The sequence below is a fragment of the Lissotriton helveticus genome, chromosome 5_1, assembly GCF_964261635.1.
Source record: "Lissotriton helveticus chromosome 5_1, aLisHel1.1, whole genome shotgun sequence".
Taxonomy (NCBI): domain Eukaryota; kingdom Metazoa; phylum Chordata; class Amphibia; order Caudata; family Salamandridae; genus Lissotriton; species Lissotriton helveticus.
The window spans coordinates 1,172,186,685-1,172,212,219 of NC_136065.1; the positions used below are offsets into that span (position 1 = coordinate 1,172,186,685).

At 45.9% G+C, this 25,535-nt stretch overlaps 1 protein-coding gene across 4 annotated transcripts in view; it reads right to left on the reverse strand.

The window, feature by feature from the left end:
• The window catches only part of CCDC186 (coiled-coil domain containing 186), a 603,510-nt gene that overhangs the window by 314,054 nt on the left and 263,921 nt on the right, over positions 1-25,535 (reverse strand). For all 4 annotated transcript variants that reach the window (XM_078643863.1, XM_078643862.1, XM_078643865.1 and 1 more), the window contains exon 9: positions 6,637-6,723. In XM_078643863.1, coding sequence (XP_078499989.1) covers positions 6,637-6,723 — 87 coding nt within the window. The remainder of the gene's footprint in view (positions 1-6,636; positions 6,724-25,535) is intronic.

Below are 25,535 nucleotides of genomic sequence, written 5' to 3' on the forward strand. Positions count from 1 at the left end.
TGCCTTAGCGGTCGGCGACGCGTTGGGTGCCCACCTCCATTGCCTGCATCCTAAGCCCCACCACGCATTCAGGTAAGACAGAGCTGAATCAGCGTTGCCTGCCTCGATACCCGACTGGCCCGGCAATCGGTGGAAGACTGCAAGAAGACCTTGCCAAAGATGCATCTAACTAAAATCGCATCTGGGTATCCGTCCCAGGGAACTGAAAGGGCCTCCCCATATCCAACGCCAAGGGCTCCCGGATGTCTCAACAAAGTAGACTAGACCGATATACCTCCCAGAAGGCGGACCTTACTGAGAAGAAGGGGACTGGCGACAAACCACAGAGTGGAGCCGAGCAGGACCCAACCGAGCCCACAATAAAGGACTTAATGGCAGCTATCATAGGCGTCCTCACTTCTATTGACACTCTTTCCTCAGAGGTGACACTGATCAGAGCGGATCTCACAAAACACAGGGAGAAGGTCAAACAATTGGAAATCACCACTGCCAGCCTTGTGGCGGACACCTCACAACTCCATACGGACATCGGAGAGCTTAAATCGTTTCGCAAATCCACAGAGGACAAGCTGGATGACTATGAGGGACGTCTGCAACGCAATAACATCTGCATTCTTGGCGTACCAGAGAAATCGGAAGGGCCGGCTGCTGACTTATTTATTGAGGAGCTGATCTCGACGAAGCTACAACCAAAGGGCCTTTCTAAACTGTTCGTGGTGGAGAGGCGCCATAGAGTGCCTGGGGGTCGCCCAAAGCCTGGGCCCCCCCTCGGCCAATACTGGCCCGGCTGCTCAATTACAGAGACAGAGAAACGATCCTCCAGGCGGCAAGGGCTGCTCCTCCAATCCAAGTGGATAGCTCCAAGATCACATTCTTTCCTGACTTCACCCGTGCGGTGCAGATACAGCAGTGCTCCTTCCTTGATGTAAAGCGACGGTTAAGAGAAAGAAGTCTCAAGCATGCCATGCTCTTCCCAGCGCTCCTGCGAGTTGAACTTGATGGTAAAACCCGCTACCTTGACCTTCCAGAAGTGGCATCTGACTGGCTGAACAGCCTCAAACACTCTACGGACCGGGACTCTACCCACCAGTGAATCCAACGATGCTCTCTTGAAAACAGGTCCTTCGCTGCTTCACAACGCCTTTCTTCAACCACTGTAGAACTTTGAACCTTTGACGCCCGGCCCAAGTTGACATAGAACTTTACACTGACATCCTAACACTCTCCCATCTGGAGACCTGAATATCGGACATGTCCTGCATCGACAATCTGTTGTGGTAGGCGGGGGGTTGGGGGGGCGATGCGGTCCTGAAGCCTCCCCTTGTGTGTGTTTTTCTTTTTCAGTAGAATAGTTGGGCGACAGGCACTCTGCATTTAAATAATATGGGCAGTTCTAAGCCCGGAGTGCAGGGGAGCAGGGTGGGGGGTTGTTGGGAGGGAATGTTGTTCTTTTTGAGTATTGTTTTGTTGTATTTTCTTGACGATACAATGTGTACATGTGACCCCGTTAGGGGGATCTATCTAGCTTACAATGGGAATACAGTACAATAGGGAACTCAAAATCTTAAGTTGGAATGTTAACGGGCTGGGGGACAAGACCAAGAGGAGTGTTGTGTTGCAATATATTAAAAGGCAAGCACCGGACATCATTTTACTCCAGGAAACACACCTTGTTGGTAACTCATAGATGGGTATATTCGATGGTAGCGCATGCAGGCTTCACCTCTAGTTCCAGGGGAGTGGGTATTATGCAGAAAAAATTGTTTCCTTTCTCGCTCACCTCTAGATACTTTAAAGACATCGAAGGGCTCCTTAGAGACCTGCTACGGGGAGGGAGGCCGCGCATAGCAATGAAAAAACTAACACTTGGTTGGTATGATGTTGGAATCGGGCTGCCTGACATCAAAAAATACTACTAGGCTGCACATCTTACAGCTATCAACCACTGTACGTACGGACACCCGGACAACCCGGGATTCCTGATGGACCAATGGCTATTACCCAAAGGGACCTTTTTTGAGAGCACTATATTCAACACCAAATAAATATCCCCTCACCGGACCCACAGCCCATACAGTTAAAATCTGTCACTCTGCCACTAAATCAATTGGCTGGCAAAATAAATTGACGATGGCCACACCTTTGTGGGACTCACAAAAACTAGGACATATATGGGGAATTCGAAAGGATTTGACAAATGGGACCTAATAGGGTTTTCCCATATCAAAGACCTTTGGTGTGCAGGCGGAGGGGGGGCGGGAGGGGGGGGGGGGTGAAGCCCTTTGGCACTCTGCAATCTCAATATGCCCTAGCAGATTCTGAATACTACCGTTACTTACAAATCAAACACTCACTGCAAGCAGCTATTCCTGGGGACTCTGCTATACCAGACATTTCCCAACTGGAGGACAGGCTACTGGATGGCTATCTACCTGGTAAGGCCATCTCCCTAACATATCGGAAGCTTCTCAATACCCTCAACAACCCTCCCCTCAAACTACGAGATAAATGGATGGAAGACGGAATAGAATTAGATGGTGAAACCTGTCAGGAAGCGGTCTCCTCTCCTAAAACGGTTGCTATCCCAGCGAGACTTCGACTGGTGCAATTAAAGATCCTTCATAGAATTTATATAACTGGTCCCCAACTGATACACATGGGTGGGCTGACAGACGGCTCTTGTAGGAGAGGATGCACACAACTGGGCACATTCATGCACATATTATGGCACTGTGATCAAATCCAAGAATATTGGCGCAAAATCCACACTACCATGAGTGAAGTGTTGGGGATAGACCTTAGACCGGAAGCACCTAGGTGCCTCCTAAATATCTGGGAACCTACCGACCTCAATGCCTACACAACGAAATGGGTCACACTTGGATGCATGATTGCCACGAGAAATATCGCACAGCTCTAGGTGTATGTTGAGAGAGAAGACAGTCTATGTGGCCCCCGCAAATGGTCTAAGGTTTGGGCCCCCTGGAACGCCTGTCGGGGAGATATATGTACACCCCCCCCCCGTGATGTTGCGGAAGATGGCCCCCCCCATCCCCGTGAATTTCAATGAACTGTGTTGCTATATTGTGTATTACCTGATTCTACTGTAAACCAAAATGATTCTGTGATTTGTATCTCTGTGTCGAGACTGTTTAATAAAAAGGTAGGGCAAAAAAGCAGAGATGAACGAAAGATACCCCTTAACTGTACCCAGCACAAGGACAAAATAGAACTTAGGACAATGGTGCAGAAAGTGGGTAAACATTTTTCTCCGGGCACAGAGCCACACATTTGTCTCAGCGGCAGGCTTATGCAGTTTATGTTGATGGATGCCTGGCTGCCAGATGACCTCACAAAGGGAGAAGGGAAATTTAAGACCCTTGATTGTCCCTGCTCAATCTCCAAGCATAAAGGTGAAAAATGTGCAGGTTCAGGTGCAGAATCCTCCTCTGTTGTTGCAACAGTTTCCAGCTGAAGCACCTCCTTCAAGAAATTGATCTTGACCTCCACGGAGGACGCCAGAGGTTCTCGACCTCAAGCCACCCTCCACAGGTCAAAACCAATGTCCTCCATCACCCTCCTCACCACCATAGCAAAGGAAGACCCTTCCTCAGTAGGCACACAAGGAGGAAAGACCAGGCCAGTGTCTTGGGAGGTTTCCAGGCCACTGGCATCTGCCACCTCCTCATACAAGTTGTCATCATCTAATTGGGCCAAAAGGACTTATTGGGGATCATGGTAACTGTAAGGATCCTCAGATCCACCCCTACCAAAATTCACACAGGGTCTGTCAAGAAAAGGAGGCACTGCCTCCGACACTTTCAATTGTTAAGGTCAGAGAGGCACCTGTGTCAACGTTGAACAATGCTAGTCTGGCTCCATGTCAGAGTTGGAAATGCAGAGAACAGCTCCACAGGACCGAAACATGGCGGAGGTTGTGTGTTTGTTACAGGAGTTGCTCCAGATCCAGGAATGGATCCAGAGCACCTAACTGGCACCGAGGACGAACCCGCCTTCGGGATTTCAGTCGTGGCACTTCCCAGACACATAGGGTTCAGAGGCACTCCAGAGGAGTCTGCACACCCACATATAAAGTGCACAGTCTGAAAACTGAGTTAGGCTGGGGTTGCTCCGGCTCCAGGAAATTCAGGGAGGAGCGGAGGGGACCCAGACTCAGGCTCCGTGGATAGAGTGCGAGACACGGGCCTCGACTTGTAGGAGTCATCCCACGCCTCATTTGATAACTTAGACCGGCATGGTGAGGTCAAAGAGTGCTTAAAACTACTTAAAATGTTAATGCTTTTAAGACTTACCCGACTAGGACTTCAACCACAATGACGACTGCCAGGAACAACTCAGAAAGTATGACCAGGAGCTGGAGCGGTGCAGAGTTCTCTGATGTCAGGCTGCCAGGAACTTTGTTTCCCGCTGCTGCATCACCTTCAGATTCATGGTGTGGCAGTCGAGACAGTTCAGAGAGTCATGGTCCGGCTCCAGGCCCCCCATAAAACCAGATATTTGTCTGTGACAGACCCATCAGGGTTTGAACCCATTGGCTTCTTAGAGCACATCCCTAGCACACTGGAAGTCGAATGCTAAATTAATACGGACAAAAATGTTGAAAAACTGGTCAAATCTTGACCGGGATAGCTCCACCTGATCTGGATATGTCAGCGTGCTGAGGTGGCACCTATTTGGGCACCGCGTATGTCACATCCAGTGTGGACCATGTCAATGATTTCGAAGCAGAGCAGTTCAATGCCACCTACTGGTGTGCAGGGGTACTGCTCAAGATTTTTGGGATTTGATGCCTGGGGAATATTCTAATGTAAGGAATCTGCAGCTAGAAGTCTCTACGAGCTGCTAATACTCCCACTTATGGACACAAAGGAGAAGGAACACAAACATGGGTGTTTGTCCTTAGCAGCAAACTTTCATAGCAGTTTGAACAGAACTTAAAATACAAGCTCATGCTACAAAAGGGCACTGAAGAGAAATAACCTAGAAAAAGACTTCTGCAAAAACTCCATATCCTCTATCCCAGGTCTTTCAAATTCTTGATATGGCCCCATGCCTGCCATCAGAACAATCTCCATACAGCCATAGAGTGACTGGTTCTCAGCTGCTCCATAGGCTGTGGCATTGTCTGGGGAACTAGACCATTCCCCAATTAATAGTGAGCTACACAGATTGTCATACAGGAGTAAACCTGCATATCGAGAAGAAAAGGAAGACAGACAGAAAGCACAGGAGCAATGCATGAGGCTTTGGGAGGGGGAGGGCAGGGGGGTGGACTTGAAGTTAGATGAAACGCAAGAGGCTGAGTTTTGAAGTAAAAAAATGAACTTTGAAACAACTAGTGGTAACCAGCACTATAATCGCTCTATTCTGCCATGGCAGATACTTTAATTGACTAGAGTGCTGGCACATCTCTGTGGTCTCAAAATCGATAGTAAGTGACAGGCTCGCATATGCACTGGAGGGTGAAGAGCACCTGGATGAGGTGCTAACACAGTACTTCACAGACTCTAAGGCTGTGGCAACATGTGTGCGATGGGAATGTACAAAGGAACTGGCACCTGGTGATGAAGAGGAGTACTTTGGGAGCTTTGATGGTGTCTGAATAAGGGGGAGGCAAAAAACAAGGGATCAATGGCATACGCAGCTGGAGAAAACAACTGTTGCACTGGGGGATCCTCTCCTAACCCCACCTTCCCCCCCTCAATGCAAGGAAGGTATTTTGGAAAGAAACATGGAAGCAACTCTTCCTTACAATGTCAAAGACAGCCAACTCAAGCCACTTCAGTGTCTACGCAAAGATAACTTCTGGTACCTTGGAATGCTTCAAGAAAATTGTGTTTTATGAGATTTGAAGCATGCTCTCTAGGACCCCCTGACTGCCTGATTGGACAATTTGTAACACTGAGGCTTCAGCGGAGCTGACCTGGTGGTTTATAAAACACTGAGCAAACATAAGGTCCGCTGCATTGAGGAAACTGTTTAATTGCTAACCTCTCTTGGACTCGTGGGTCTTTAGTGGAACTATGCCTCCACTCCCTTCCTACCTATGCTCTGACTTTTTCCCCTTTTCCACATGCTCTTTATTCCCCACCCAAGCCCAAACAACAGCAGAACTGTAAACAAATTAGTTCTATTGCATTACACGTACAACTCTAGAGTACAATAAATTGATTGCAAATGGATGTCTCAGTTTAGTTATAGTGTGTTTATCACTCCAAATCCCTCAACCTTAACCCAAATCACCTTAGGTTTCCACGCCTCTTTCAGGAAGTGGACAGACTTATACTTTCTTCAAACCCCTTCATCTCACCTACCTTTCTAGACTGCCCCCTATAGCCCTTAACTTGCTTTTACCATTTCTCTATACCTCCATGAAATGAGGATGGAGACCCATATGGTAAACCAGCTTATGGACCACTTAGACAATGGAAAAAAAGATCCCTAATAGAGCACTACTCACTGTGACCAGTATGAAGGCTGTGTTATTTAGTAGAGTTGAGCCTATGGCATCAGCGTCATGGACTATATTTTTTCAATTTTTTTATTTTTTTACTTAAAATATAAAGTAATGTATATCTAACCTTAACAGTTAAAAGACAAAAGAAATGTTGTTACCTTTGTTCTGAGTGTACGAAGTTCATCCATTCCTTCTGTGAAAGTTCGCTTCAGATCATCAAGTTCTTTTATTTTTGCATGATGTACCTTTTTAATAATAAAAGGACAGGTTAATTTACATGGTTGTCCTGACAGTTTGCTAACTTCTTCAAATTGCACACGTTTGACATTTACGGAACTGGTGACAATGTCCTTCCACCCTAGTCCATTTCTGGCCCAATTTATATCAATTGCTCCCCATCGATAAAAACAATTGAAAGCAAATAAGGATAAAAAAGCCTTGCGTGACAAAATGAACAATCAAGGAGGAGAATCCCTGCCCTCTCCTTTACTTCCAGCCTCTCTCGTTCCCTCCCCCCATAGCTCCCATCCTTCCAGTTCCTCTCTTTGTCCTCAAATGTAACCCACAAAAAACATCACTCTAAACTCCCCAACCCGCTCTCAGTTGATTTTTGGTGCAACAATATGTTTCCCGCCCACAAGTTATTATGACAACGCAATTAATTCTAAAGCACATAGGAGATACTGTAAGTGGAGCAAGCAGAGCACATGCAGGTGGACAAAGGCTAAGACAATAATTCTGCAGGACAATTTTGTGATACAATTTTTAATGTCTTATCTGCATTAAGAAACCCCAATACTATGAAAGAGAGCAAAGCTAAACACAATTTCCCTTAAAAGCAAATACATGCAACAAATTTCACCCCATACCAAACACACAAAGTGTTCCTATATAGTTTTTCAAGGAGCTTAACAAATGACAAACATTACTAATATGGCTGTTTGAAACCTAAACAAAAAGTTAGCACTTAGGTATGGACCACAAAGCTAGTAAAACTGACCCAATACACTACTTATTCAACTGGACAGAATCTATATGGTCTACAGCTCTGCCCTCTTTTCTAATGCACTTAAGAATTTTAAATAGGTTACAACAAATAAAAGGGACGTTTTACACCGAGGCGTTCTGAGTGACAACAAATAGACAATCAAAGCAAAGTCTGAGTTACCTAACATGGCGCCAAAATAAAAAAATAGCCCAGTTAGTTATGTTTAACCATCTACAATTGTACATTGTTTGCCCCCAAGTCATCTCTACCTCCTTCAATAGCTAACCAGGATAGGCAAGTAATAGTTGAGTCATACAGAAAACGTCCTCACCTGCCTCATACCTCTGCCCAGCGATATACATGATGTCTAATCACTAACTACCACCTCCATTTTATCTCCCCCATCTCTCCCCCCGCCCAAATTAAAATAATTAATAACCCTATTTAAAAAAACAAAAAACACTTTTGTTATATTTCAAATAGAAGTACAATCTGGCAAGTAAGAGTAAACATACATCACAGCATTGACGACTTTTACCTTCTTCATTACAAACACGTACCATCTACCACTATGTTATACTGGTTTGTCTCCCTCTATGCCAGTGCAATCTATCATCAGAAAGGTTTCGATATATATTTGGGGGGAGAGTTGGCTGGCATTAAGTGAAGCATATACTTCTATTATTTTGTTGCACGACACCAAATTTGACAGGTGCTGTTTTATTTTTGGGTTAGGCTCCCTGCCCCATATCAATGCCACTCATCTATTTGCCAATAGCAATGCTAATGCAACCAATCATCTAGTGTTCACTGGTATCTCCCTGACGTAACTAAGGAAAACTAAAAAAGGGAATTGAGCCAGATGAAGTTTCATCATCTTAGATAGCTGGTCACAGATATGTTGCCAGTATATTTGAATGTCTAAGTAAACCCCAGCAAGGTGAACAAAATCGACTATCAAGTGTCTGCAAATCCACTAGTTCTGGTCTTCCTCTACCACATATATGTGTAGTCACCAAGGAGCATAATAAAACTGAAGAACAAGTTACTTACCTTCCCAATGCCTAGAAAAGACTCTATGAAACCACAGATTCCTTACCGTAGAAAATTCCCCAGACGTCAAATTGATCTCGGAGATTTTTGAGCAGTACCTTTGCACGCCAGTAGAGCGGGAAGAACGGGAGTGTCGGTAAGAAATCTGTGGCTAGATTGAGTGTATACCAGATAAAGCATTACCAAACGTACATAACTTGTTCATCTGATAAAGACTTCTAGCTGCAGATTCCCTACCTTAGAATAGATACCCGAGCAATGAATTCCCTGGAAGTGGGTCTGCAAAACCAATTTCGAATCAAAACGTCCTGTAAGACCAAAAAGGCAAAGTGCCCATCGAGACAGACCGGACTGTTCAGGTAGTAGAGGCAGAGATGCCCATGTTGCAACGTGATCGATATCCATGACAAAAACTCAGCGGGCTAAAGCAGTGGTCGCAGGCTTAGCTCTGGTGAAATGAGCATTCAAACCCATCGGGGGTTGCCTCTTGACCATTGCACTGGAGGTCTTAATGCAGAGTACTATCCATCTTGAGATGGTCTGTTTTTGTACAGACTTCCCCTTCTTAGCTCCTACATACCTTACAAAGAGCTGATTGTCCACCCCGGAAGTCTTTTGTACGGTCTAGGTCGAACGTGAGTGAGTTCTAGGCAGTAGCCATGTTGGATAATTTGTCTTACCCACCTGTCTGTTGTGATGGAATCCCAGACAGGTAGGAACTGTGATACTCTGCCCCCTACTGGTGTGGAATGTTGTAGGGGAGGCAGAGGGAAGTCACTGTTTGGGAGTGGAAGAGGAGCAGTTGTTGTTGTTACCTCTACCTCTTCCCTTATTGTTGTTGCCTCTGTACCCTCCTCTACAGTAACCTTTATTAGAGGGGGTTTGTGTGTGTGTTTTAAAAGATGACGTGTTATCTACACCGGTCTGCTTGGAGCCTCCTCTATAAGAGGAGCGACGAAAAGAACCTCTAGCCTGGGTAGATTGTAATGCACCCATAGACTTAGCAGTGTCTGTGTCCTTTTTCATCTTTACTAGCGTATTATCTACCTCTGGCCCGAACAATTGGTTCTGATTGAAGGGCTGGTTGAGGATGGTAGTTTGCACCTCTGGTTTGAAACCGGAAATGCGTAGCCATGCATGACGCCTGAGGATAACACTGGTGTTAACTGCCCTAGATGCTGTGTCAGCTACATCTAGTGAGCATTTAATGGAGGCATTTGTTATTAGTTTGCCTTCCTGTAAGAGCTCTGCTGCGTGATCTTTGTATTGATCTGGCAGATGGTCGTAGTGAGCCCTATTGTAGCGTGAGAGTAAGGCTTGTGTGTTTGCTATGCGCCATATGTTTGTTGCTTGTGCAGCAATCCGTTTCCCTGACGCATCAATGATTTTTGATTCTTTGTCGGGGGGGGGGGGGGGGGGGGGGAGTCCCCAGAAGTCTGGGAATTGGCTCTTTTACGTGCATTTGACACTACTAAAGAGTCCAATGGTAGGTGTCCCTTAATGTAGATAGGATCTGATGGTGCTGGCCTATACTTTTTCTCTATTCTTGGGTTTAGTACCCTACACCTTACTGGGTCTTTAAAAATATCTGGGGCATGTTTAATGACCCCCTTGATCATAGGTAGTATTTGAGTAGATCTCTGTGATTGCTCAAAAGTGTCTAATAGGAAATCCTCCTCAATGGCATCAGAGTGCATTGGAACTCCGTGGTAAAGTGCAGCTCTGTTTTGTAGATGATTGAACCCAATACTATCTCTGGAGGGGAAGGTTTTGTTGGGTAATACTGAGGATCAGGTATGTCTGGTGCATTATTTGGTTGGAAATTATATGCATCCTCCTCCTTGGTATAATCTGGGTTGACATCTTCATCCTCATCTAAGGGATATGTATGTGTATCTGGTACATCATCCCCCCACCTAAATCATACTCTTCGTCAGTGTGGTGTGATGATGCAGGAGATTGAGCAGGAGAAGTTATAGGCTCAATATATGGAGTGATAGGAGAGGAAGAAGGTGAAGGAGAGGAAGGGTGCATTGGAGATGTTGCACAATCCTTTTTGGCAGGAACCACAGTTGGAAGTGGTGTGTCTGCTGGTCTTTTCTTGTGTGGAATTGCTTCCACATGTCCAGTTTTTGGATTGATATAGACCTTTTTCTGCTTTGGATCTGGTCTAAATAGTTCTTCCTCTTGTATAGTCCTCTTCGGCGCCGATTTCTTCGGTGTCGATAGTGGTTCTTTAGCGTTTTTTGCCTTAGGAGGAGTTATTGAGTCCTGTGGCAATTTCTTCGGTGCCGAAGGTTCTTTAGGCTTGTGTGTATCAGGCCTTGTGGTCTTTGGTACCGTTATCGAAGATTTCGGCGTGGAGACAGGTTTTGTTGGTCCTGTTGGGCCGGAGTCTATCTTCCCGTCTTTGATTGTGGAGCCGGATGGTTTCGGAGTCGAAGCTTTCGGTTCCGTTACTGTTTTCGGTTTCGGCACGGATGCCTGTTTAGGTTTGGGTGCCGAAGAGTCTTTGGGTGCCGAAGGGTGTGTTAGCTTCGGTGCCGAAGAGTCCTTCGGTGTGGAAGGATGTTTCGGTGCCAATGGAGCAGGTGGAATTGGCATATGTGGTTTTTTCGGTGCCGAGGCACCGGAAGGCGTAGTCTTTTTCCTCAGCGCCGAGCAGGAAGGCGGGGCGTTAGAGGGTAGATTTCGGTCTCGACTGGGCCCCATGGGCGGAGTGCTGACCGTTGCCTTTGTTTTGGGCAGTGTCTGTGGTGCAGGGGCAGAGGTACTCACGGGTTGTCGAGATGGAATCGAGTCGTCCGAGTCCTCTGCTCCCGATATGATCTGGAGATCAGGCGAGTCTTCCTCGGCAACGAGTGGAGCCTCGTCCGCGGAGATATCTTCGAGTGGGTTCTCGTCCTCGGAGACGTCCTGTTCGACGATCTCCTCCTCAGAGATGGCCTCTGGTGCTGGCGCTGATCTCCTCATCTCGTGTCAATGGGCCCTCCTATCCCGAATGGTCTTTTTCGATCGGAAGGAGGCACAGGCTGTGCAGGTCGACTCGTCGTGTTCTGGCGAGAGACAGAGGTTGCAAACCTCGTGATGGTCGCTATGAGGGAATTTTGCTCGACATATCGGGCATCTCTTGAATGGAGTTCTTTCCATGAGGCGTAGGCCGTACGGCGCCGATGGGCCCAACGGCCCGCGTCGATGCACCGGGATGTAGCTGGTGATATCGAAAAGTGTCTTCGATGTCGAAAGTTGTTTGTCTAAAGTTTTACGCTTCGAAAATGCCGAAAAAGTCTTTTCTAGCCGGAGCGGAAAACTTTCATCCGAACCCAGTGGCGGAAAAAAACAATCTGAGGATGGAGTCGATGACCATGCGCAGTATTGTCCAAGGGAGGAGTCACCTATCTCGTGACTACAAAGACTTCTTCCAAGAAGACAACAACAACCTGCAATCATCCGAGCCCAACACCAGGTGGCGATCTATTGCTAAATGTACAACCTGCAGCTCATATGCCTTGAACCTAACTGTTTCTTTCAGATGTGACAATGCAGTTCAATCAACATTCAGGCTGACTGAATTAAAGAAGCCACAGGGGTTGATGCATCCAATCATGACTGCTTGTAGCAAAAAAGCTTCAGAGCCTGCAGTGAGCCTCCAGGCTGCCTGCTGCCACTGACCAATTCCTGGAGACCTGAAGTTTGACAGTTCACCACTCTGAAGGACTGAAGAGTCTTGCTGAAGTGCCCTCAAAACAGAACCCTGAAACTTTTCCCCTCTACTACTACAGAGTCAAAGAAGATTAAGGCAATGAGGAGCTTTGCCCTTTGTTCCATGAACACAACTTGCCTTCCAGTCTGTTACTCCCATGCTCTTTGGAAAATTCATGACCATTTTTCAGAGGTCGTTCTTCAACTAGTAGTCATCAGTTCCAGGTCAGTTTTCCTCTTGCATTCCACAGCGCCGAGACACCCCAGGGTATTTGTGCACTTTACAAGTCGCTTAAAATAAAATAAAAAATAAAAAAATGGAATATGGCAAGTTCTAGTTCTAGTTCTACATTTCCTTCGGTGTCAGCCCTCATAGCTAATGGAGTTTTTTCTCAGCTACAGGGGGCACACTGGTTTTAAAGGTTGGCACTAGCAGAAGTAACAATCCTTTTCCTCCATGCCCTGCCAGCAAAACTGCTTCCACTCATCTTTAGGGGCACATGTGTGGCCTGTGGAAGGGACGATGCAATGTCATTTACCATGCTGGCTGTGTAGGACCATGGACTCCAGATTGTCATACAAAGGTTATGCTTGCCTGTTCAAGGAATTGCCTCCTCCCATTCACCCCTGACAATCATGCACACATTCTACAGCAGGAGGCTCTCGCTCTATTAAGGAAAGAGTCTGTAAAATTAGTTCCAGGGACTGAGATTGGGCAGGGATGCCACTTTCCAAGAAAGACAGTTGCCTCCATTCCATTCTTGATATTTACATTCGGAATACCTTCCTCTGTACTTGAACAGGATCTTTTGGCTTTGGGGCTAAAAGAGGATTTGGCGTGCCTCAACATGCCGAACATGTATTGTTATACACCTATCTTGCAGTTGCCCAGAAGTTACTGGTATTTTGTGGTGGGCTGCACCAATTAGCAATTTGTGGTCCTTCCATTTGGGCTAATATCAACCATTCAAGACATAATGGACATGCTAATGGAAAATGTGTCCCAGACATTTATGAATATTTAAATAGAGCCACCCTGGTATGGCTGGAATTTGACAAGCATGAGAAGCTGTGCTCCTCATCAGCCTTGAGGAAACAAAAGTGGTAGATCCACTGTAGATAATGTCTGCACCTTCTCTGTCCCCACCAAACTGCCACTCAGATATAATCAGTCACCACCTTCTTGGACACAGCTAAGGTTTTCGACTCTGTCAAACAACCATACTTGCATGTAGTGACAAAAATAATTGGTATGGGTAGACCCATGTTACAGTGGATAAAACTGCTCTACACAGACCCGAAGGTCAGAATTAAAATCATCAAATCTATCCTTTAAAAAGATCAGTAGAAGTAAACAACAACTCTGGCACCAATTTTGTATGCCCTGGTGATGGAGCCCTTGGCAAGCATACTCTGAAGGCTTTCACCATTCCCTTAAGTTTAAATTTGAGGCTCATAGAATATTATTATCAATGTATGCGGATGATGTGCTGCTACTCGTTAAAGACCCAGAAAGCAACCTGAATCCCGTATTTAGAGAAATAAACACTTTTGGTGGGTGGACAAGGCTGCAGATAAATTGTTCCAAGTAAGGTATGCTCCCCCTAACAAAAACACCCACCACCCATCCTAGAATTGCCAATACAGAGGAAAGAGAACCCGTATACTACTTCAGAATCCAATACCCCAAGGACATGGACATTTTCATTAGGGAGAACTATGACCGATGCATCACAACTACAATTTCCCTTATAGAGAAATGGATCAGATTGCTATTGTCAGTGGCGCACAGGGCAGCATTAATGAAAATGCTGGTGCTGTCGAAACTGTGGTATTTTTTCCAGAATATCGTGATCCTGCTATCTAGGGCCATTTTTTATCAACTTAGACCAGTGATGGTCAGACTAGCATGTGCAGGTCGACAGCAAAGAATAGCATGATATAAAATGGAGCTTCCCTATGAGCTAGAAGGCGGGAATTCACTGATCCAACTGTAAAAATATTTTGTTTAGTAGCCCAAGTACAATTTTATGCATCAACGCTTCCATGACAACAGGCAGTCTCCCAAGCGTGAACTACAGATTTGACTAATCATCCCAGACCCATTAAACTCTGCACTGATGCTAAAGCCAGCTAGACTTAGCAGAGAAACCCACACGGTAAAAAGCACTATTTGGGAATAGTCAAGATAGATGACACTGACAGGCGTTAGGGAAGTATAGCTTCCTGTGTTACCCTAGTTTAACAACCCACGCTTGAAGGTCACTAAAGATGGAGGTCATCAAACAGCTCAGAAATAGACACCTTAGGACACTAGGTTACCTTTTTGATGACACAACATTTAAGACTCTGACTGAAGACATGGATGGAGCACAGTGTATATCTCTAGGTGTACTGACGTAATATGGGGGAAGATGAATGAGACATTCCATGGTTTGCCACATAAGCCTGCTGAATTAAAATTGCTGATGTTGCCCATTTTAAACTCCCAACCTGCCGGTTAATCTCTATAATGAACAACACTATCATGAGGGAACAAGAGGTTGGGCAGCTACAATCCAGAGATGAGTGGGATCGGGGGCAGGGGCACACGCTTACAGATGCCCAATTGACATACTGTTGCCAGAAGACAAAAGTTACTTACCTACAGTAAAGCCGAACCTGGTAGAGATTCTATCTCGCCGCCGATTCCTTACCTTAGAATTGTTCCGAGGCGTCAGACTAGATCCAGAAATTTTTCTTTAGTAGTGCCTCTGCACACCAGTAGGTGGCATAGTTCGGGTCAACGTGACGTCGTCCGCGCCAGACGAGGCATGTGCGGTGCCTATATAGGCGCCACACCAGCACACGGACGTCAGTTACTTTTCACAACTTTCTACGCCAGAAACGCAGAAACACAAAGCACACTGACCACTGGTGTGGAATACTAGGGCCCTGAAAGGAGACAAAAACCTGTCCCTAGAAATCCGTTCACAGAGACGGAAGGATGGGTGGGTCGGTAAGGAATCTGCGCTAGATAGGCACTACAGAAGAGAAGTAACTTGTTCATCTTGTCGTGTGTTATCTGCATGGCCCTTGTAGCTTTCCCTGTGTTGGCCTAGTTGTGCACGTTGTAGGCCTTCTTTTCCTTTGCACACTTTAATATATATATACACGCTTCCTTTTGTGCCACATTGTAGTTTCAACACAGAACCTGTATATGTTTTTGTGTTCTGTTTTTTTCCTGGGATTTATTCTAAGCACCACAGACAAGGTCAAAAAACAATGTCCCTTGTTATTCTTTCTGGCCAGGCACTAGCACCTAGACATAACACAATAACACAAGAGTGCAGCTGTTGTTTACGTGCATCCATATTGTAGTATATAGAGGAGTACATGAGCCACAGACACACATATGGAACGAGAATTCTGAGACAAGAACACTAGATGTCATTTATCTTTACTCGCAGGGGAGGAAGAGTTAGGTTACTATTTCTTATGAAATTACAGCACTTTTCATGGTATATGGATTGACCATGCTGATAGTATTTTTATTATGCATTTGCTTTCTAATTGTGGTAGGTATACTGCTGTTCAGAACACAATAGTTTAACAAATATTCTAAACTCCCTTTGTGTCTCTTGCTTATCTTACTGTGGACAGGTACGAGTGAGAGAGCGAAAGGGTGTGTCCTGTCACCGCGATCCCTGAAAGGGTAGAGAGTGTTGTGTTCTGGGGATGCCAATTCACTTGCTTCTCTGGTATGGTTAGGAGAGCAAGTGAGGCACTATAGTTTTTTTTTGAGTTTTCAAAACCTTTATTGAAAAGTTCAGCATTACCAGAAAACAATTTTGCATCAAATCAGAGCATCATACATGGCAGATCATTGACTATGCACAGCACAAAAAGAAGTAGCTCGATCAGGCTGAGGCATTATCCAGTACAATTCAGCAAACGCTTCATTAGGCCGTAACTGCATAGTGTAGTGTCAGCACCTTAGAGGAGGGAGCAGGCCCAGCACGAGAGCGTTGGGGACAGGGAAGGAAGTGACTACTGACCAGCACCGGCGGCCGCCGCGGGCAGAGTGCCGGCGAAGAGCATGGGGGAGGCAGTCCAGCTGGGGTGTGAAGGTAAGTCACCAGGGGGTCCCATGTGTCAAGAGACCAAGCAGGCATAGTGAGACACTATAGTTAGTCGTACCCTGGCTCATGGATACCGAGGTGGTATAGTGACTCAGTCCCTACAAGCTGATGTTCAATGGTCTCAAGCGTAGATATGTTCCAGAGCAGAATTCCTGAAACAAATCTGATAGAGACTTATAGACACAGGGTTCTCACATTAGAATAGATACCCAAGCAATACCTCCCGGGAGGTGGGTCTACATATAAATTTCACATGAGGAAGTCCTGCAGGACCAAACAGGAAAAATGCCCATCTTTAAGAACCTGACTGTCCGGGCAGTAATGCTTGATAAACGTGTGCAAGGTAACCCATGTTGCTGCCTGGTAGATGTCCACGACCAGAACACCACATACTAACACAGTGGTTGCAGCTTTAGTTCTGGTGGAATGAGCACGCAAACCATCAGAGGGCTGCCTTTTTGGCCAAAGCGTAGCAGATTTTGATCCAGAGCACGATCCAGGGTGAAATGGTCCTCTTCTATATGGCTCGTCCTTTCTTCGCTCCAACATACCCCACAAAGAGTTGGTCGTCCACCTGGAAATCTTTTGTGGTCAAGGTAGAACGACACTGCCCTTTTTGTGTCCAGACGGTGAAGTGGCTCCTCTTCCTTGGAGGGATGAGGCGGAGCGTAACAAGTAGGAAGAGTGACGGTTTGGCTGACGTGAAAGGGAGAGACCACTTTCAGGAGAAAGGAAGACCTCATACAAAGCACCAGTTTGTCTGGGTAGATGTTCAGTAGGGAGGCATGGATAACAAGACCCGAAGCTCACTGACCCTCCGGGCAGATATAATTGCCACCGGGAAGGCTTCTTGATGTTAAGGAGCCTGAGAGGACAGTTATGGAATAGCTCAAAGGGAACACACATCAATACCATCAGGACCAGACTAAGGTCCCACTGAGGCATAAAGAAGAGAGACAGAGGAAACATATGTTCCAAACCTTTCAAGAACCAATGTAAAATAAAGGATTGGAAGAAGGAAGTTTGGTGAGGCAACAGCAGAAAAGTAGAAACAGAAGAAAGGAAGGGATACCTTGCTGCTATTTCTGCCCAGAGCAGGGCCCTGCTGGGCAAGAGAAAGAACAAACAGAAGAACCTGAGAAAGGGGAGCTAAAAGAGGGTCATCGTGCCCCAACAGGCATCTACTTTTATGGTGGAGGGACGCCTCAATGCCAGAATAACTTTGTAGACTTCGAGCGGAAGGTCGAAAGCTGTCAACTGTCACCACGCAAGAAGGCGGAGCATTGACAGGTTCGGTGGAGAAACCTCACCTGCTGCTGCGACAGAAGATCCTCCCAAAGGGGCAGCTTGATCGGAGGACCGATGGCCATAATCAATAGCTCAGGATGCCAGACTCTCAATTCCTATTCCAAAGCCACAAGGATGACTTGGGCCCAGGTTGTACTGGATCTTCTTGAGAACTCTGGGCAGAGTAGTATGGGCGGAAAGGCGTACAGTTGGCCTACGCTCCACTTGAGACGAAAAGCATATCCAAGCGAGAGCTGCCTTGGAAACTCCAGCATGCAGAACTCCTGACATTGAGTGTTCTCGTTGGTGGCGAACAGATCTAACCAAGGCTCATCCCACTGTGGGAAGAGTCTTACACCACCTCCGGATAGATACAACATTCACGGTCCACTAGGAATCATCAGCTGAGTTGGTCTGCTCTGGCGTTCAGAGAGCCCGCCAGATGTTGAACCACCAGGGCTATGTCCTGATGTTTCAACCATGTCCAGAGATGCAGGGACTTTTGACAAAGGGCCCACAAACCCACCCGCCCTGTTTGTTGCAGTACCAAATGTCGGAGATGTTGTCCGTGAACACCTGGGCTAGCCTTCCCTTGAGGAAGGGTAGAAAGGCTTTCAATGCCAGCCAGATTGCCCTGGGCTACAACAGATTGATGTGGAGTCTGGATTCCACCAGAGACCAGAGGCCTCTAATCTCCACCTCTCCCAGATGGCCGCCCCATCCCAGGAGTGACGCATCTGTCACTACCGTCAGATCTGGCTGGGGAAGCGAGAGGGGTCTGCCGTTGACCCAATCATGGTTCATTATCCATGTCGGCGAGAGTCCCCTGATGCTGCACCCACTGGAACTTTAGAACCCACTACAGAGCCCGCATATGCCAGCGGGCATGAGTCATAAGCAAGATGCAGGAGGCCATGAGGCCCAGCAGCCTCAGAGTTAGTCTCACCAAAATCCAGGATAGAAGCGAAATATCGGTATTACATAGCCTGGATATCCTGGACTCGCCGTTCGGGAGGATAGGCCCGAAACTGCACGGTGTCCAGAACCGCTCATATAAAAGGAAGCATCTGAGAGGGAGTCAGGCGAGTCTTTGGCACATTGATAGTGAAGCCAAGGCAATGCAGGAGGTCTGCCATAGTCTGGAAGTGGGTGACAGCCTGGGGCGAGCTCGCCTTTAATAGCCAGTCATCGAGCTGGGAAGGAATGGCACCCCTGATCTTCACAGAGGAGCTGAAAATATCGCAATCACCTTGGTGAACACCCAAGGGGCGCTGGTAAGGTCAAAGGGGAGCACAGCTTGTGACCTACTGTGAACCGCAGTTAACAGTCAGTGGGCGGGCAGAACAGTGATGTGAAAATGTGCGTTCTACAAGTCTGGCGCTACCACCCAGTCTCCTGTGTCGAGGGCAGACCGTCCCTGAGCTAGCGGGAGCATTCTGAACGACTTCGAGGAAGAAATTGAGAGAGAATGCAGGTCAAGGACAGGACAAAAACCTCCGGCCTTCATGGGCACCAGAGAATAACAAGCACAACCTACTTCTGGTGTGGGCACTCTGTTACTTCACCAAGTGTCTCTCCCTCAATAATGTGAATTTTCCTTTTGGGCTTTACTTTCCCACATATCATTGCAAATGTTTTCATTAAGTTGATTTTCATATCCCTGTCCTCCATATATGAGACAAAGCTAACTGTCAATAGCGAAAGACCATTAGCAGTTCTAGCAATCAGAAGTGAGTCATTTGCGGTAGAACAGGAGTTACACGCTCAACCACCTTAGGTGCATCCGCCTTGATATTTTGCAGGGCTTCGTCAACCCCATTTATATACAACAAAAAAAGAAGCAGCGCAAGGACACAGCCCAGCTGAATCCAGAGAGTAACTTTAATGCGTGATGTGACTTCGGCCTTGGCTGATGAGAATAATGAATCTGAAACCAGTCCCAGGATGCTTGTTTCCGGTCCAGACAAGACATTGCTTGGCAGTTCGGGCTGGACTGTTCCCATGAGGCACAGGGTCAGACTGATTTGCATATGGCCATGTCTGAACTGGGGTGGTGGAGTGAGCTTAAGAATGATGATGGATTAAACCCAGATAAGTTGACTGGGAGTGAGTGTTTATTTTGCTCAAGCGCTCCGTCCATCATCCCCTTTGGTATCACTTCTCCCCTTTGCCCATATCGCACCTGTGCGGTTACCTTTGCATATTGAAGGGAAAGGTAGCTAACAATCTGTGTAGAAGTGCCCATCTTAATCAGCGACTACCACAACTGAGCATGATTTACCAGATCAAATGCGCTAATTAAATCTGCTTAGCAAAAATGAATATGACCTTATTTGGCCAAGATGCATTTGCCAATGAGGAGATGTAAATTGACACATTGTTTGATGGTTTCCACATCACTTCTAAACCCATACTGGACATCTGCTAAAATCTGGTTTTCTTGTCACGCGTGAGTCCAACATCTTCAGCAGAACTCTGTCCATTAACTTTGCTGATGAGGCCAGGAGGTGCATTGGGCGATAACACCCGGCATCCCCACGTCCCCTTTTTAAAAATATATCGGGACTATACTACTTTCTGTCCAGGATTGGGGCATACACCCACTTGCTGCCGCATTGCACACCTGGGTCAGTATGGAGGCCCATAAGTTGGTACATGCTTTGAAAGTACCTTTTGGGACCTCATCACAAACTGGCGCCTTCATGTTAGCTGATTTTTCTAGTGCGATAATGCTCCTTTCTAGGCTAAAAAAAAAATGACGATCTTATGGTTCCACAGGGCATATTTAGCAAGGAAATGTACCTAGGTCTTGACTATACATGTCTTACCCAGTCAGCCTATTGTATAAGCGCCTCTATTCCGGGAGCTGATGCTTCCTTTAAAAATGGCTGATTGATGGTTTTCCAGAAAAGAATGGCGTCCCCTGTTTCAGCTGCCTATTGTAAACTGGCCCATGCTTTCTCCTGAGATTCAGCCCTTCGTATTCTTAGGCCCCTTTAGGTCCATTTCAGATTCGGCAGGGTCTGGTGAGCCTTTTTCCGGTTCCAATTAGCCCATGAGCAATTGTGGTCTAACCACGCAGTGGTTTTATTAATTAATAGCCCTCCTACCATTTGATCTCAAATTCCCAGCAATTTGCGGTTAGAATTTTACCAAAGGAACCACTAATATGTTGTAGGGAAGAGTTTAATTCTGTGCAGATAGTAAATTCAGTGGGGTTGACCTTCTCCAGCAGGACAGTTCCGTTAATGTTTGCCCACCTGAAGCTAATACTGTTGATGCCCTGGATGTCGATGTGTTCTGCTAGTTGTGGGCCATTGGTCCCCTTAGCTTCGATATTAAATACCATCAACAGAGGGTGATGGTCACTAAAATAGCTTTGATCGACACTAAAGAATCACCCAACCCTTTCCGAGATCAAAGCATGATCAATGATAGAACTACAATGAGTAAACTCTAAGTCATGTCTAAAGATGAGTTTATTTAAAGCCTCTCCACATGAGTTATGTGGAAAATGAGTTTGCTTAACCCAAGGCACTTCAGTGCAACCACAAATCCTACTGTTAGCCATGTTGCATTTACTAATATTAAAATCACCAACCGATAAGCAAATACTGTGCCGCAATTCTCTTAAGATTCCAGCTCCCTCCCTAGATCAACAATGACTATACTCCTAGTGTTGTCAAAAACATTATTGTAGTAGTCAATCAAAACAAGGTTCAGTTTCTCAGCAGTCTGTAGGTGGAATATCTGGAAATCGGATGAACTAGCTGATATCTTTTTTGCCATCAGTGGGCAGGTGGTAGATACTAGTAGAGCTAAGCCCCCCTTCGATCGACAATGATGGGAGGGACTCGCCGGGTACTAAAACTCCTATACCCTTCTTAGTGGAAATTACCCATCTGCCATATTTCCTGTAGGCAAATCAACTAGTATGTATTAATTAAACGCACCCAATGCTTGTTCTCCAGTTTGTTTCTAATACCAGTGATGTTCCAGGATATAATTTTAACGTTAACACCTGTGCTGTACGAAGTAGAAGGGCCTAGACTTTCCACTAAGGAGAGATCTACTGCACTACCTCCAGTAACAGTCAATTCAGGGTCAGGGAACCCCTTTAGTCAATCTTGCTCGTTAAACCCGGTAAGAGGTATGAATCTATTGGACATCTGAATGGGTGCATGGAGTCTAGGAGTAGGCGGGACACACTGGGTGGATCAATCCAGAATGTAGAGACCTATACCAAAAAAAAATGAAATTAAACCAAGGGGTACGACTTTAATTTCCCTTGTGAGATTGCTTATAGTGGCTGGCCTGCGCCCAAGATCAAAAATAAGGGATTTCTATCTATTTGAGATTTGTTTCTGATAAAACAAAAAAGTGGTGCTACTATCCTTTCTGTGTCCAATGCAGGATTTGATTTGTCTTCATTACTGTTCTGCTTTATCGATATGCCGTCCGACCTCAGGGTTGAGGACTGAATGGCTGTGTATTACAACCTGACCGGAATATTGTTCTACGTCTTATACCTGCATGTACGCAGACGTAAATGCAGCATTTGTTTTTCTTGACAATCACCACAATAAAAATAAAAAATAGAAGGGATTTCACCACCATGGGAGAACAAAAGTTGACAACAATGCTATCTCCCTGTACAAATTTTCTTCTGGGGCATATCCACTTTACCCTTCTCACCGTAAGAATTTCCTGAAAAAGAAAGTTTGTTTCATAGATCTGGTTGGACAGCCAGTGTACCGCCTTATTTTTTAAGCCCCACCAAAACTCTTAAGTATGGGGGTCCACAGTTAGAAATTTTTTTATGATAATGACATATGGGGTAGCGTCTGGTGGTAGGAGTAATGTGACTGGCTCCAGTTCTGTTAGAAGCATATTGGAGTACCTTGTTTGCTGTACTGGTGCACTAACAGAAGACACACTGGTACTCTGGGATAGTGAAACCATTTTCTGGGTAGCAGGACGTAAATTAGCAGTCAGTCCAAAGGTTCTCCTTGCAGGTATGCTGGTAGACTTCCGTAATAGAAGGCATACTACCAGCAGGCCTGAAAGTCCTGATCTTGAGAGTATGGAGTTAGGCTCAGGGGCCACAAGGGTCTTATGTAGCAGAGAATCATTGATTGCAAAGCAAGCCACAAGTTTGTTAACGGTCTTCTCAATATTGCGGACTCTCTTTAGTGTCTTAACGCAGATAGAATTTTTCTTTGAAGATTATAGAACTTAGCATGTACCCTTTTTATCAATGTCTCAAAGTTCTTTGAAAGCGCGGAGTCATACTCTTGGTCACGAGTGAGCCTATAGATATCGTCACCCTTATTATTTTAACTTTTGGTCTTACAACCCTCTGCGCCGGTGGTTAATGGCTTTTCTTCGCTAGGGGGTGATCGATTCACTGCTGTGAGAGTGTTCAATAGTTTGAGTCGGGCTGTTTGGAGTACCAGGAGGTTGACCATGTTTAGACTTACTATTTAAAGTTGGATTGCTCTTGTTTGGGAAGTTTGGCTCAACATCTAAGATAACAATCTCCACACTGACTGCCTTGATTGTATTATGGAGAGACGATGTAGTCACAGCCAGCCTCACTCCTGTACTATCAATCTCTTTGTTTAACATACCCACAACACTACATAAATAGTTAGTGATGGAGTTAGTAAATTCACCAGTCTTCATTTTCAAGTTTTCCACCTGGGGAGCCTTAGTTTCCACTTGTTCATGCTTGCTCCTTTATAATGGGTCGAACAGACAAATAGCATGACCTCCTTGTGCAATAGAAAGGAAAAAGCCTTCTTACCATTTGACAGCAAGGGCAAAGAGGAGTGGCCCAGCCCAGCCTCAGTCAGCCGTGGATGGGTGCAGACGGGCACCTCTTTGGCCTGGGCTTTGCCCAGGTGATGGCCTGCACGCCTCTCATGCCACGGTGGATCACAGGGCGCTAAGAAGTGCTTGCAGTGGGAAAACGGCAGGTCTCAGCTCCTCTGCTTGGGGCTTTGGGCCCTGGGACATGGAGTCCCTAGCAGTGTGAAACCAGCAGAGTGCGTTCCGTTATGTCAAAAAAAGACCAGGGGGTAGCTCTTCCCGGATCGGCGCATACTGGCGTGGAAAGTAAAGAACTAACGTCAGTGCGCTGGGGTGTAGCCTATATAGGTACCGCACAAGTCACTTCGGGCGCAGATGATGTCATGTAGAGCCGGACAATGCCATCTACTGGCACGTAGGGGTACTGCTCAAGAACATTTTTGGGTTCCAGTCTGAAGCCTGGGGATTATTCAAAGTTAAGCAATCTGCGGCTAGAAATCTCTATCAAAAGAAATATCCACTAACGAGAGGAATACACAAAAACATTTTTAATTCATACATAGAGGGTATTATTCACCAGCTAGTATGACACGGTTCAGTATATCCACAAGCTCGAAAAGCTGCCAGTGTGCTGCACCTGATGCAGATTTTCTGCGCCTAGAATGATATTGTCCGGGGTTCACACTTTTTGCCGGAAAGTTATTGGAGCAATTGACTCAATGACTGAAGTGTGCCAGTTAATAGTCTTTGTGGAGCATGTAAAAGACATTCCTAAAACATCTACAACATTTGTAGCAATCACTTTGCTGACGGATAAACGTAGAGTTGCCCTAGCTTGGAGGGGGGGGGGCGTTTCGGGGGGCATCAGACCCTGCAATTTGAAGATAGGTTGAAAGACCTACACATAAGCTGTGAACTATCAGAAGTGTAAGCTTCAGAATTCTAAGGACGTCTCAACCACGAAACATTTGGATACAATTATAGGCAGAGCTAACTGATGAGTAATGTTTGACTAGTTGGACACAGCACACTACAGAAACTAGAGTGCCACATATAAATCACTGTAACACTAGATATGGAAGAGGGTGAAACCTTCAGACTGGGTGAACCTCCTTTCCAACACATGCCCCCATTTGACTAATGATGTCAATCTTAATGGGCCGTTAATTGCTGGCTTCATGGGGCAGCAGATTTGTTTTTGTTAAATATATTTATTGATAGCAGGGAAGATGCAAGGAGATTACATGGTACATTGTTCTATTTACAGTTTTTTCATTTACAAAAATGGCAAATCAACCTCCCCTCCCCGGTCCCTACTTTCTGCAGTCTGAAACATGCACTATTACCAACTTTTCTGTCACCCGTGCAAGTGGTGGAATATAGACAGTGAGGCAATCTTACACAAGTATACAAGAAGCGGGCGATGAGCTAGGGAATCAAAAATAAAATCTAGTTAGTCATGCACAGTGTTCTCGTTGCCGCCTCCCTGCTCACTGCACATCAGCAAATATTCTCGCAGCAGGGCCCATATATCTTTAGGCCTAGCGCTCTTTGGAAGTTCAGCTGTTCCTGGCAGAAGACCATGTCTTTTTAACCACTTGGATGCCTTAGGGCTTCGCTTCCCATCCCATGTGAACAGTATCCTTCTTTTTGCCAGCAATAGAGCCACTCTAACAAAACGGCCCAGCACCCCTTTAGCCTCTGGTACGTGTCCTAACAGACATAGAAGTGGTGTACAGTCCAGTGTGTGGCCGGTCATGGCGTCTAACATCTTCAGAACATCTACCCAATATGAGTGTACAGCTTGGCATTGCCACGCCAGATGCACAAAGTCGGCCCCGCCCACAGCAGTCTGTGTCCCTGTAGCCTATTCTATGTAGCTTTGTGGGAGTGTGATATGTCTGATGTATGAACTTCAGGTGTATAACGCGCAAGTTGCTGTTAGACGATAATCTACCAGTGGCCGAACAGATCTGCGCCCACATGGCCTCCGTAATTTGTATACCCAATGCTCTATTCCATCGACCTAAGCTGCGATCTTCCGGGAGAACCAATTCTGTTAACACCGTCTTATATAGTCTAGTAAGTAGATGTT